The sequence below is a fragment of the Callospermophilus lateralis genome, chromosome 3 (genome assembly GCF_048772815.1).
Source record: "Callospermophilus lateralis isolate mCalLat2 chromosome 3, mCalLat2.hap1, whole genome shotgun sequence".
NCBI lineage: Eukaryota > Metazoa > Chordata > Mammalia > Rodentia > Sciuridae > Callospermophilus > Callospermophilus lateralis.
The window spans coordinates 23,612,139-23,627,688 of record NC_135307.1 but is presented as its reverse complement, the minus strand read 5'-3'; the positions used below and the strand labels follow the sequence as shown (position 1 = coordinate 23,627,688).

The 15,550-nt window shown below is 32.6% G+C and overlaps 1 protein-coding gene across 2 annotated transcripts in view; it reads right to left on the bottom strand.

The window, feature by feature from the left end:
• The window catches only part of Cep128 (centrosomal protein 128), a 387,702-nt gene that overhangs the window by 304,537 nt on the left and 67,615 nt on the right, over positions 1-15,550 (bottom strand). For both annotated transcript variants that reach the window (XM_076848049.2, XM_076848048.2), the window contains exon 11: positions 959-1,045. In XM_076848049.2, coding sequence (XP_076704164.1) covers positions 959-1,045 — 87 coding nt within the window. The remainder of the gene's footprint in view (positions 1-958; positions 1,046-15,550) is intronic.

Below are 15,550 nucleotides of genomic sequence, written 5' to 3'. Positions count from 1 at the left end.
TTTGCAACCAAGTGGTAATTACACAAAACATTATCACTGAGGGAAACTGGGTAAAAGGTGAGTGGGAGATTTGTTTTGAAATATCCTATTACTCTAAATCTTTCATTTCAAAATGAATTTTTAATCAAGCCTAAATATTTTTTAACAAATTATGCATGTGGCCCATAAATCGAATGCCATATTAAAAAATGTAAAGTGCATGTGGTATCAAAATCCACACAAAATACTGTCCAATCTGTTCTCTCATTTCTGTGAAAAAAAGAAGGAGAAAGAAATCATACTTCAGTCAAAATGCCTTTGAAATCAAGCTGGAACCATATTGGTCAGAAACCCTATGTAATATCAGCAGTCCCAACCCCCAAAGTGTAGACTCCAGACCTGACCTGCAGTTCACAGACATAAATCTGCATAAGCTCTATGGATTAGATCAATGCCAATTTCCTGGTTTTGCTATAGAATGTGAATTATACAAAACATTACCAGTGAGGAAAAATGGATGAAAGCTGCACAGGAACTTTATTGTAAAACAACAAATTTATGTCAAAGGTCCTTAATATCTAATGAGAATAGAAAATATTTTAAGAAGTAATCTGCTAAACCTACCTGCTATAGTGAAAATGAATATATATAAAATAGCAGCATTTAAACAATAGGTCCTTCCTAACACTGCAACAAAGTCAGGTCCTTTAAATGTTCCCCAGGGAGGAAAGGTAAAGTTTAATTTACTTCTCAAAAACAAGAGTAGACACAGATGACAAGGTAGCAAATGGCCTGGGTATGTTTTCAAAAGCAAGAAGTAAAGAGTATCACAGTCATCAAACCAAGCAACTTCACATGAAAGCATTGAGCCCCCACTGTGTCCTAATAAATTATCTCAGAGACACTATTCTATAGCCACTCAACAAACACCACAAATTCCAAACCACATTATTATTTGAGATTATTTTCAAAATCTTACTTGACTCTTCTCCGTTTCAGTTTGTTTTAGCTTATTTTTCATTTCTCCCTCATTCTCATCTGTTTTAGCTTCTTGTTTCTTCAATGCCTAGAATGAAAGTGGTTGGAATAAAATGTATTATTTGAGAAAATGTATAAAACTGAAAATCCTTACTAGGATTTATTAAGAAAAGGCTAAGAAGGATATTGTTATGAATCACACAAAACCTATAAATGAATTACAACTTGCTCATTCACTGAAACCCTAAGAACGCTTTAATGGAGATCAAATATAAACAACTGCCTGTTCTTTCTAATCATTTTCCACCTAGTTTTATCCATTCCCTGTCACCTTTGGGAATTGTGTTATACATTTAGAGAGTCTAGACAGCATAACAGTTATCTTAGAAGCAAAGTGTACTGCCTTCTGAAATAACAGTATTTAAATATATGATCTGCTCAGATTTTTAGACCTAACACCAAAAATGAGCTCAGTAGTTTTTCAAAATTCTGAAAAAACACTGCCAATATTATAGAAACATGTTTCCTACAATGTCATTACCTATGTGACATTTTATCATAATATATAAATGGTTATTCAAACTATACTTCACATAGACAAATCATTCTTTTCTATAGTTTTCCCTCTTTAATAAAATGGGGAAAAAAGAACATTAAGAAAATACAAATTTCAGAAGTTAACCACAAAATTATTTGTCCCAGTTTGTTTCTATTTTAAAACAAAATTAAACTTATGGAAAAAATTATACTTTGCCATAGTATTTCATTACATCTAAATGGTATTCCATTTATTTAATTTTTTTTTCGAAAATTTAGCAACTGGACTTAGCAAGGTGCATATGTAAAGGCCACACACAGTGAGAAAAGCCAAACTGCCTAAAGTCTTTTCCAACAAATTCAATAGAAAAACAAATTTTAGGCAAATAGCAAGACATATTGAAATCTGCTTTGATACCTGAATTCTAATCATTATCAATTTCATTAATTTACATATTTAACACGTATCATTTCTAAATCTATTTACTATTAATTAGGGGCTACTAATATATGCATATGTACAACAAATATAGTCCCCTACTCATGAGATGAGCACCCTTTATCACAGCTCCTACTTCCACTACTAAAACAGCTATTGAGTAAAAAGGCAGAGAAACATCATTGAAATAGAAAATAATTTTGATGAATATACCCTTATAACATTTTTACAGTGTTTCATATGCCCAGGCGTCTTCTTACATATATTCAATGCATACTATAAGGCAGTGGTGTAGACCAAGTAATTTGATACTTCTAAGGCACATAGGTCAATATCTGGTACATAACAAATGAGAAATAAAAGTCAAGAACTATCATAACTGAATTATTGCATTGATAAAGCTAAAACTCATAATGCTTTGCAGGTCATTATCAACTCATTTTAATGTTTGGTATTTTGTCTTTATCGTACACTAAATGGAATTTAAAAATAACACTTAATTCTATATGCATAATGTGTTCAGTGTTGGCTGGTGGAATATGTTTCTAGATTTTATTTCCTGAAAAAAATGCTAGAAATTTAAAACTTACTACTGGCATCTTTATTTTCTGTGATTCTTTGATCTTTTCTACACCAAGTGACCCAATGTGTGTGTATATGAGAGAGAGAGAGAAATGTAAAAAAATGATATAAAGAAGTTGTTGTTGACTTTTTTTAATCAATTCATTCTAAAAATTTTCAACTGTCTTATTTCACGCCATAATCCTTCCAACCTGCCCCATTTTTTAATGTTAAACATAATCAGTTATCTTTCTTTTCAATATTTTTCCACTGGACTAAAACCAACATGGGCTTTTCTATAAAGGGGTGACTAGGAAGAAGACTTCTTCAGCTATGTAGCTTCATCAAACTCTAGTCAGTCTGGATTTGAGCTCTGGAGCAGAAACCACTCCAAATAAGTACACAGTAAAGGCTTGGCAAGATCAGGTGAGGTCATGTTGAGGCCACACATGAAAGGAAGGAATAGACAACTCCAAATAAGAAGGGATGGTCCCCAAAAGAGTTCTTCCCTTCCAAAAATGAGTTCAAAATCTATAACCTTCAACCAGTAGTTGCTAAAATGAAGTGGTCCCTCCTATGTGATTCTGAGCATTTTTTAATGTCCCTCTTCTTATTAGTGTTAGTGAAATAGGAAGAGCCACATGCTGAGCTTTTAAAATTTGACCTAACTTCATGCTGCAACTCAGAGTTTAATTTACCTAAGAATTTAAACTCCAAAAATTTTCCAATGAGGTTTTCTAGCTTACTAACTAGAATTAATCCCTTTCTGTCCCTCCCCAGGATCTCCAAAAATTAAATTTAACAACTGTAACATTTAACATTGGAAAAAAAACAAACAGTGTAGTGATGATTAAAAAAAAATATTTATTGGGATGGGGTTGTGGCTCAGTGGTAGAGTGCTTGCCTAGCATGCATGAGGCACTGGGTTCAATCCGCCGCACCACATAAAAATAAACAAATAAAATAAAAGTATTGTGTCCATCTACAGCTAAAAAAAATATTTTTAAAAATATTTACTTTTGTGTTTACGTTAAATAGGTAATAACTTTTTCCCATTTTAAGAAGTTAACACTTTAGTCTTTAGGGGGAAAAAAAAAAGTCTACTGAATGCATTTTAAATCTTGTTTTGAAATAATGTACTATTAACATAAGAGTTGTAAAGATTGTTCGGAGTTCCCACCTACCCTTCACCAAGCTGTCCCTAAAATTAACATCTGACATAACTATTGTACTTTCACCAAAACCCAAACATTAATACTGTTACAAAACCATTAAGCTATAAATTTTATTCAAATGTTTTTTTCACTAATATCCTTTTTTATTCCAATATCTACCAATGATACTACATTGCATTTTGTTAGCTTGCTTCCCTATCTGTGAAAATGTCTTAGTTTTCCCTTGTCTTTTTTATAATCACAACATTTTAAAAGAATATTGGTCAGGTATGTGGTAGAATGTCCCCCAATTTGTGGTGCGACCACTTTGGAAAGTAGCATGGAGATTCTTTAGAAAACATGGAATGGAATCACCATTTGTCCCAGTTATCCCACTCCTTAGTTTATACCCAAAGGACTTAAAATCAGCATACTACAGTGATACAGTCACATCAATTTTTAGAGCAGCTCAATTCACAATAGCCAACCTAAGGACAAATCTAGGTGCCCTTCAACAGATGAATGGATAAAGAAAACGTGATATATAATACACACACACACACACATACACACACACAATGGAGTATTACTCATCCGTAAAGAAGAATGAAATTATGACATTTTCCATTAAATGGATGGAACTAGAGACTATCATGCTAAATGAAATAAGACAGTTCCAAAAAAATCAAAGGTTGAATGTTCTAATATATGGATGTGAACCCATAATAAGGGAGGATGGGGAAGGGAAGAATAGAAATCCATTGGATTGAACAAAGGGGAGTGAAAGGGAAAGGAGGAGGAATGGGAATTGGAAAGATAGTAGAATGAACTGAACATAACTTTTCTATCCTTATATATGAATATACAACCAGGGCAACTTGACATCATGTACAAGAATAGGACCCTAATCAGAATAAGTTATATTCCATGTATGTACAGTATTTCAAAATACACTCTACTGTCATGTATCTAAAAAGAACAAATTTTTAAAAAATGTCTTCCAATTTGGTTTTGTTTGATGTCTTGTCATGATTGGACAGAGTACATAAATACTTTTGGTGGGTGGGGGCAGAATACTATAGTATTAAAATCCCCTTTTTACTGCACTACATTGCAAGGTCAGTGACTAGTAATGATAACCTGAGCCCTTGATTAAGGTAAGGTGATGTCAAATATAAACTTTTCATATTGTATTTGTTAGTAGAGTCATTAAGTCCAGTTCACACTGTCAAAGTTTAGAAAATTAATCTCTACCTCTCAGAGAATGAGTACCAAAGAAGGTATTAAAATAGGTTAAAACCACCACAGCAATTATATTGGAAGATACGTTGAGATTAGCATAAAATATAAAAAGTTTCACCCATAAATTGTAGCTCAGGGCCAAACCCACACAGTTCGTAGTAGAAGCTACTTTGTCCTTTTTTAGTCTAGAAAAATTTACCCCATCAGACCTTACAGTTTAGTCTAATGCCAGGTTTCTAGTAAGTTCACTCACAGGCCAGTGCCTACCAGTAAACAAATTGTTGAACCTGTTTATACACCCCCCAAAATAATATGCTCATACCAAAATCATTAATGAATGGTCTAGAAATTACAAATAAGACTACATAAGTAGATGGAGTACACTCATCAAACATATCTGTTTTCTTAATTCAGCTCAGCTATTCCACACTCATAAGGAATTCTTGGCCATCTCACTACTGGGTTTCTCTGCAGCTTCTAGCCCTTCACCACAGGTCCCAAGCTATCAATTTTGAACATCTAAACCCATAAATATCAACTCCCTGATTCCTCTACCCTGTAAAGAAAAGATTCATCACTTATAATAGGATCCATTCTCCTTAAAGGGCAAGTTGGGAAGTAATTACCTTTATCTTCACACTAATAGATATTTATTCCAATCTCCATTTCTCATAATCATTTTAGTTAGCGTTTAAGGAATTTAAAAAATCAATAAGCTGAACCTTAATCAAATTATATTTTATATCTAAATATAAAAGACTTATACCCTATATCAGCATTATTCTTCTGAAAGTCAACTGTCTTTATTTTTTAATTAAAAAAGTCCATATTTGAACTGGCTCAATAAAAGGACCTCTAATTCTCTTGGATACACAGGAATATCCTAAAATAATCCTATATTATCCCATTCTTCCTCACTTTCCACCTGTCACCATCTGATCAGCTACTTATAATAACTCTTTTCCAGAACATGTTTCTGTTGAAGCCCTACTAACTGCCTGAAACTTTATTTAACACTCTTTTTTATTTTTCCTTTTACTCTAAGCATTTGTAAGTCTTCGAAAATTTAGTCAATAAGAACTTAAATTCTGTTGTTTTCACTAAGAGAGGCAAGTGTAGTACTAATGAGCAATCCCAAAGGAATTACTGAACTTCTACTGTATTATCAAGAAATGCTGGGGCTGGAGATATAGCTCAGTTGGTAGAGTGCTTCCCTCGCACGCACAAGCCTGGGGTTCAATTCCCATCACCACAAAAAAAAAAAAACTACCATTAAATTTAAACACTATCTCTGCCTTCTATAACCAGGCATCAGTAAACAAGTAAACACAATGCAATATTCTAGTCCAGAATACTGAACCAATTTTTCTATATTATCTAGTTCAAAATGAAAGACAGAAACATCTTCCTCATAAGATCTATTAAATATACATTGATGTATTTTAAACTTCTGAAAACAGAAAATACTCAACAAGAAAAATTTTTTACATTAACTTAGTCAAAATTACAAACCATTTCTTTAAACGTTAATAATAAACTTTAACTCATTTACTACTTTAAAGGTGTAAGAACACTGGATTTCTTTTCCATTTTATTTAAATCAAGTAACTTAGAATTATATTAAAACTGACCCAGTAAAGGTAGTTATAAAAGAAGAAAAACCCATCACATGCCAATGAATTTCTATTACTATGTTATTTTGCCCTTTAAAACTTGTTTTTTTCTTAAGAGCAGTTTAACTATAAAGCTATCATGTGCCCTGCTCTAGTATTCAGATTGTCTTTTACACTTTCAAGATCACAGAAACAACACTGAGCCTTAATAGAGGGTCCCTAAGGCATATTTAAGTCTTTAATAACAACAATTTTTCTTTTTTTCCTTAAGTGTGCCTATTTCCATTAAAAAGACTAACATACTGAGTATTGTACTACAGCAGTTCTTTAGAAGTAGATGATTCTGAACTCTCACAGTTATATATAATCAAAAACTGCAGCCTTTCCTTTCAGAAAATAAAAGAGCAGAAGAAAGGAAAATGTGTGTAGATGTCTCATCTAACCATAAAAACTTCCAGACTTCCACAATAAACCTGTTTATCAAGAGGCTCTAGCAGATAACACACTGAAAGACATAGAACAAATAGAGAATTACAGGCTCTTTGTTTACTTCAAATGGACCAGCAAACTTGGTTATAGAGGGCTAGGGTTGTGGCTCAATGGCAGAGCACTTGCCTAGCATGTGTGGGTTCGATTCTGAGCACCACATATAAATAAAATAAAGGTACACTGACAACTGAAAAAAAAAAAAAAAACTTGGTTATAATGATGGCACTGGAATGAAATAAAGATCGAATGTTAACTCCCACAGGCCACTGAAATTCCCAGAGAAAAATTAGGGAAGTAAATTATCCCAACTCATCCTGATCACTTAGCAATGCTACAACTGGATGCCTTTGGTCACAAGAACAAGAATATGTAGATGACTCACTGGTAAACCCACAAGTCCATGGAGACAGGAAGCTGTGTGCATATTAAACAGTAAGTCAGTACCAATGTACTTGAAGGTACAAACTGTCAGGTAGATTATATTTTCCAGCAACAATAAAGAATTAAGAAGTCATGTTACTGATAACTAAAAAGTATCTGTTCTTACTATCTTTTTATGTAAAGTCTTCTTGTGAGTACAAAAGTCAGCAAACATTTTAACTTCATAGAACATGATAAGATCCTGACCCAAATTAGAACCCAGAAGTTACAAAGTGCAATTATAAGTTGCAAGATTTTTGAATACTAAAATTTTTAAATAGCTTTAAGGACATTTGTTCTATTTCAAATCAAACAAAAATTTAAGTACACAGTATATATAAAACACTATGAAGGAAACTTTAATTAGAGATTTTTTAAAAGGTAGAAATCTGATGTGCAGCTCCAAAATTCTCTGTAGAAGCTAAACCAAGCTCAAAACCCATCAAACATAACAATTCATATTTTGAAAAAAATACATGTGCATAATACAAAGACTTTGTTGTTTAGAATAAAGTTATTTATTTAAATTAAAAGATTTCTGTCAAATTCTGTGACTTTCCAAATTCTGTTTTTCCTTAATCAAGTTAGAGATGCTAGGAGGGTTTACTAAAACTGTTCAAAAAATATATTTTTCAGCAGTGATAAAAGGGGAAAAAATCTATACCAAAAAGTGCAACTTAAACAAAAAACTCACTTTGGTAAGCAAAAATAGAACTGCATGATGAAAGTCAATATCAATCCAAAATAGTACTATAATGACACTATACCCATTTGGGGAACATGAAAGTAAAGGAGAAATTTTAAAAATTTGTTGCCAGTTGAACTATGTGTCTTTTGCAGAAGTGAGTGGCCAGAACATACCCAGTAAAGTCACAAAATGCAAAGGTTGTGTTTTTCAAAAGGATACAGTAATATCTGGTACCATACATTTACACAGGATTTATCAAAGTTAAATATGTTTTTGCTGAGAGTAATTATAATCCTTAATAATGTTCTATCAAGATATCCGAGGTTTTCAAGCATAAAACTCAAAAGTTTCTCTTTAAGAATGGCCTAGATATCTTTTTGCTTTTTCCTCTTCTTATATGATAAGGTGTTTACTATACTACTTCAGTAATACAAGTGCTCTTACAGAAATTACTATAGTAGAATTGATGGGCACTCACTACTGACCTATTTTCCCCAAGGAATGAACAAACTTCTCAGTTCCACTGTGGGTATTTTTATGGAGTACATGACTGTTTAGGGCACCTGGAGCCAATGAAGCCAAACAAGGTCATGGGTTCAATCACTGTGAGAGCCAATTTCCTTTGCTCTGTTCCATGGCCACAGTCTTTACCCTAAACCTTAGCCAAAGGCCACATGGAAGACTAACTAGGCCAGAGATCATGGATGAATCAGCAAAATCCACTACCATGACTATAAAAATAACTCAAAAATAAAACCCCTGTTAACCAGTGTCAGGGTTTCATTCTTCAAATGTTATTAAATTTGCCTATCTGAAAAACAAAACCTTAATTACTGCACAAAAAGTTGGTATGCTAAAAGACATAAGTCATTTAACTCCTTTAATTCAAAAACAATAACAGCAATAAGTATTATTCCCTAAAATGCCATTGCTTTTACTGGATAAGATTTTATTTTTATGCAATATTTTACTTATTAAAATCTTGCAAGTAAAGTTAAATGTGAGCCCAACAAGTGCACTTTCCAGGATTTCCTTCAAAATAAAAAAGCAAGTGCTTTTCAGTGGAGGGTCTGTTTTTATCCAGGAGTTTCCTCTCAAAAAAGAGCTTGTAGTTTTATTAGAAATCCAGGGCAATATGATACTTCATTTGACTTTCTAAATATGGGACCACTGGGTTAGAACTGTTGACAAACAGAAGATCATAGATAATTATGCAAATTTAATTTAGAATTTCTCAAGTTTTATATGTCTTAGAACAGAAAGCCTTGTAAATACACAACATCTTTCATTGTTCAGAGTTAGAAGTTGTTATTTTATGCCTTTGAGTTTGGGGTTTTTTAAGAACGATTTTCTAATAAAAATAAAACAGTACTAAGTCAACGAATAAATCTATCTGTAGCAGAGTGATCTTTGTTTGCACAATATTACCATGAACTCAGTAGTTGCCCAATAAATATTAATTGATAATGATGGGAAAGGACTTTATAAAACAGATGGTCTAGCATAAATTCACTGAAAATGTAGATAAAAACATTCCATTCTTCAAGAAAAGCATAACATAGAAATTAAACAAGTCCTACACACAGAAAATCTCAGTCTATTGTCAGGCAGCTGTTCAGTCAACAAGAGTACAGACATTTTTCATCATCTTCATAGCATTAACAGCATTAAATGTCTACTTACATATGGTGCTGCACAAAGGGACACACACAGATTCTTGCTAGACTTATTTGTTATAATTTACAATGACAATATTGGCAAGAACAAATGCGTACACCCAGCAAAATACATGTGATCAAATAATACTATGAGATCTAGGAATACGTGGTATGAACACAAAATTCATGTCAGGCTAAACAAATCTAAGAGTAGCAATAACAGTATTTATTATTAATGTAAACCTCCTCAATTCCAAAAAGAATTTGAGGTACTTTATAAAAACACCTACACATATGCTTAAAGAATAGGTATAGTAAAGAAAGAATTGGCCATAATAGAGAAAATAAATAACAGTTCCTCAAGAACTTAGAGATGAGTACGTAATCAGAATAGTGATCATGAAAAAAGGTGGAGTGGGAGACAAAAAAAAAAAATCTTATGTAGACTAATTCCAAACAGGGTAGAAACAAGGAAACTACAAGCACATTGATTAACCCAGGAAAACATCCTGATAAATATAACTTTTTCAAAAATACTTGAACAATTAAAACAAAGTATAAGTACCTAAGAATTTGGGAGAAAAAGAATCACAATGAGGAGGTAAAAGAAGTAGGAAGTGCACTGCAAGCACAACTAATAGTTAAGTAATATTTTCTTAATAAAGCAAAAAGGCTAAGAAGGGGCTGTGCCTTAGTGGTAGAGCACTTGCCTAGAATGCGTGAGGCACTGGGTTCGATTCTAAGAACCGCATATAAATAAATGAACAAAATAAAGGCCCATCAATGCCTAAAAACATAATGTTTGGGGGAAAAAAAAGCCTAAGAAGACATAAGTGTTAATTATATAGACTATAGGAATTTCAGGACAACTTACACATCATCTCATAAAACTGCACCCTTCAAAGGAATCCAAAGGCTAACAGTTGTTATGCTAATTCATCTATAATGTAGAAAGTATTTCTACATTTTCAACTTTAGTTTTATCATTATTAAATACCAAACTCCTGAAATATATTCTCAAAATGGAATCTTTAATCCAGCCATATTTCCCAATACTAGAAAGACAATATGGCTTGTGGAGAGTTCTGGCTACAATATCTATGAACCAGACAAGAAGTTTGCCCTGAATAGAATTCAAGAATCAAGTACAAAATTAAAACAAACACCCTCCAAATTATCTTTATTTGCTTTATTTTAGTAGTATTTATTTATTTTATTTATTTAGTGTGTGGGTGGAGGGGGGTGTGGGGGGTGTGCTGGGGATAATGCCCAGGGCACATTAGGCAAATACTCTACCATTGAGCTATATTTCTAGCCCTCTCCAAATTCTCTTGTAACGTTTTTTATAAAAGTTTAAGTGGAGGAATTTCACTGAAAGAGTATTATAAGTGTTTTGGTGTCATCTGAAACAATCAAAGTCCAAGAAAATAGACTACACATTAAATGAGGGTATTAGAGGAAAGAGGAAAATCAAGGGGAAAAAAAAAAAAAAAAGAACACTAAGAACTATGATATCTCTTGGACCTGTACATTGCAAGCTGTGCCAAACAGCATCCAAACACCTTTGAAAAATAAATCCCATAATAACCAATCATTTTTTCCCAACCATTTCCTTCCTATCAGCATGCTGACATTAATGGTTCCTTCTCAACCTTGCAGAGAATAGTGCTTACTTTATTCTTGCCAAAAAAATAAAATAATAATCCACAGGTAACAAACATAAAGGAGATAAGAAAACAATTAGCATGGCATAAAATGATAAGACAAAGAGCAATGGTGTGAATCGAAACTACAATAAGTCAGAATTTAAATAAGCATTTGAGCTATTGATTGGTAAGAGTGCTTGACATGTAGCAGTAAGCAATGAGGCAGAATCACACTCATAAAAGAATTTCCCATAATGATTTGAAAATATACAGCCTTAGCAAAAGCACAGCCTCTTCCACCCAAACTTTCTCCAAAGGTACTGGAAGAAGTAACTATTTTCCATCTAGATGAGCATGCAAGGACTATTGGCCTTACTGAATTACAATGACTTGTTAACATCTCCATTTTCTCAAGTAAACTGGGAGTCCAGAAAAGTCAAGACAGTGTTTCAAATAATTTCAAATCCCTGCTTGCTCACAAAGTATCTGACACATAGTAGGTACATGACAGTATTGGCCAAATGGATATTTTACTAAGTACTCTTCTGACTATGACATGCAACATTCATTCATTCAAGAAACACTCATGGCGAATGAGTTCATATCTGACACTGGCCTAGATACTGGAGACTCAGCAGTGAGCAAAAGAGATGGAGTGCCTACTTCCATAAAGCCTGCATTCTAGCCAGGGGGACAGACAGACACAGGTAATGAAAACTGTTATGAGGGAAAAGGAAAGCAGTGTAACAGGCTCAAGAATTAAGAAGGAGTATTTCTTCTAGGATAATTGCTAAGGCTTTTCCAATGTAGAGTTTGGAATGTCATAAGGGAACAACAGGAAATTCAAGTGAGAGGAATTCAGAAACCAGATCAGAGGGCCCTTTATCAGATTTTAAATCTGATTTTAAATTTAATAAAGAAACCATTGAAGTATTTTTTTAAAAGATGTGCCATTACCTGAATCCATGGGAGAAAGACTGTAAAGTAGTAACAAGGGAAATAAGGCAGCTACCATATTAGTCCAGGAAGGAGATGACAGTAGCGAGAAGAGCCAAGAACAAGAGTAACAGAAACACATAACTACCAATTCAGAAAATATTTTTAAAATAGAGCTCATAAAATTTAATGACAGGACGGGGGATATAGCTCAGGTGGTAGAGTGCTTGCCTGGCATGCACAAGGCCCTGGGTTCAATCCCCAGCATCACAAAAAAAAAAAAGAAAATGAATGACAGATGACTAGATGAGAAGGACATAAAAAGAGAAGACAAAGACATAAAGGAAACATGTAAAGATTTAAAAACATAAAAGTAAAATTATTTGTTATAAGATGACTATTCACCTTTTTAAGAATACATGAGGTACTTATCTGGATGAACCACACAAAAAGGTAAGATTTAGCACCTTCTGAACAAGTTTATAGGTTAGAAGGGGAAAAAAACAGGAAACCAACTTCAGAGACCCAAGTCTGTTCTGGCCTGTGATTTTTAAATCACAAGGACTTGATTCCCTCCAAGACTGATCCTGGCTAGCAAAGCTTCAGATCTCCCTCTTAGATAATAAACATGATACTCTATAACCATTTTTCTCACTACCATATAAGATCCATCAATAGTAACTCTCAATATTATTCTAAAGCTTAACCATATTATGAACAAAAACATTCTGAAAATAACCTAAGCAATACCTCATTTCTTGAGCATAAACAGTTTCACTATTGAAAAAAAAAGTATTCAGAATACTTAATATAAAATATAAGATATTCAATGAGTCAAAAGAGCTATAAAACAGATCCTTCTATCAACTAAAGGGAAACACACATACACAAGATTAGCAAAAGGAAAAATGAACACATATGGAAAATGAGAATGATTGGTATGTGTAAATAACAGAGTTCAAAATTCATTGATAATTAAGGACAAGAAAATGATCACTAGGATAAAGAGATTTGGGTCTATACAAATTTAGAGTATCTTTGGGATACTTCATTCCATTTCAAAAACATAAAAAGTGGAAAGAAGGGATATATGATTCCAGTGAAATAAACTACCATGTCAAATTATATAAAAAAGTTTATTCCATGGAGAAGAGGAGGAGGAAGGGAGAGGAAACATTGAATACAAAGCATGAAAGAATTCTACAACCAGGGCTGGGGCTGTAGCTGAGTGTTAGAGCACTTGCCTAGCATGTGTGAGGCACTGGGTTCAATCTTCAGCACCATATAAAAATAAACAAATAAATAAAAATAAAGGTATTTTTTTAAAAGACTCTATAGCCAAAATACACAGAAATGAGAATTTTAATTTTAGAATACAGCAGGTGTTTAACATGTAATAAACAACTTGTCATCTTTTTTCAAAAGCAGAAAGCAATAAAGTTTCAAATTTAAATTTTAAAATAGCAAATAGTTAAATGTTAGATTTACTTCAGTTGCAACGTTTATGCAAAGTACACTTTCAAGAAGCCTTAAGACCTAACAGAATGTATTTATAAAATCAGTTTTTTATGAATCAGTTTCTATAAAACATCATATTCTATAAAATTTATAGAATCAGTTTTCAAGAAAGTTGGGCAACTTTAATAAATTCCTATTAGGTCACAATTGATGATTCAATACTGACGCCTAGTGGTTAAAAGCATGTAGTACTTTCCTAGTAAGTATGTATCCTATGACTTTTATCAATTTGAAACTGAATATGAATTATGTGAAAAACATGAATTAAGAGATCTTGTCTTTACCAACACTCAGAAAAAGCATAAAGGAAAATATTGTATCTGTAAAGTTTCTTAAAAAGTCTTTTCTGTCCATTATTTGCAGTACCTCAAAACAAAAACTATTCACACCATTTGCTGTTGACACATGAACAAATAGTATGAAATGTCAGTTTACTCACACTGATAGAGATGAATTCACATTTCTCTGGAAATAGTATTTCAGAAATATTATTTTAAAGAGATCTTACTTTTAGAATTCATGTGTCTGGGTAGATGCATTCTAAATGTCTTTTTTTCCTAACTTTTTTATATACTAAAATATCACAAATCCAACTGTATTTATGAAGTTTTTAATATAATTTGGAAACCAGCAAACTACTATGATCAAATTTTATTTGAGATTACATTGTGGGATTTTTAATTACATCATCTAAACTACTCTATATTAAACTTCAAAGAAGTTCAAATTGTTTAACACCACTTTCTTCTCTGCGAGAATGGGAGTAAAATACAATGTATATAAACATTTGTTTGAAAACAATTTTTTATCAAGAATTTTATATGCAGCTAAACATACATTTACATTTGAAAACAACACTCATGCTTTTAGTAACTATTTATTGAGTACTAGTATACTGTGAGATTAACACAGAACCCCATGTCTCAGAAACAGGTGAACATTATGGACAAAGTCCCTACCAGTGAAATCCACATTCTAGTGAGGAAAGCATATAATAACATAAAAAAGCAAATTATAATTTGTGTTAAGCACTATATAAAAGTAATGTGTGACAGTGAGTGGGGGGGTTAGAAAGAGGGAAGGGGCAAGAAAGTTCTTCTGAAGAGGTGACAATAAGATCTGAAAGATGAGAGGAATAAGTTATGTTGAGTAAGAAGAAAAGAGCCCCAATAAGACACTGAGAAGAAACCTCTATGGTCAGAACACAGGTTTCTTATAATAATTTATAATAACTTATGTTTAAATTTTCAAATAGCCACCAAATGAATGGATGCAAAATCTACAACTTCAAAGCCAATGAAGTACATAAATAAATATTCAAAATACTTCAATCCAACAGAAAACAGTAGGGGCAAAATAAACAGAGAAGATATTTTCAAATGTATCAATAATCATAATTCATATAAAATGGCAATCCAGCCAATGAAGACATAAATTAGCTAATTAAGCTTTCTGCTTTTTCAATCCAGTTAATAAGTGTTTATAAGAAAAAACTAAAACTACAGAGAAAGGATAAAAATATAGAGAAAAAAAATCACATAACATGAGAATAGTAAGCTTAAAAAATGGTAATACCAAGAGGCTCACCAGACAAGTTTTTTTTTAATTAAAGATGTATATTAAATTATAAGAAAACATAGGCTCTAAATACATAAAGCAACACTGAAAATCACAGAAACTGACAATCATTAT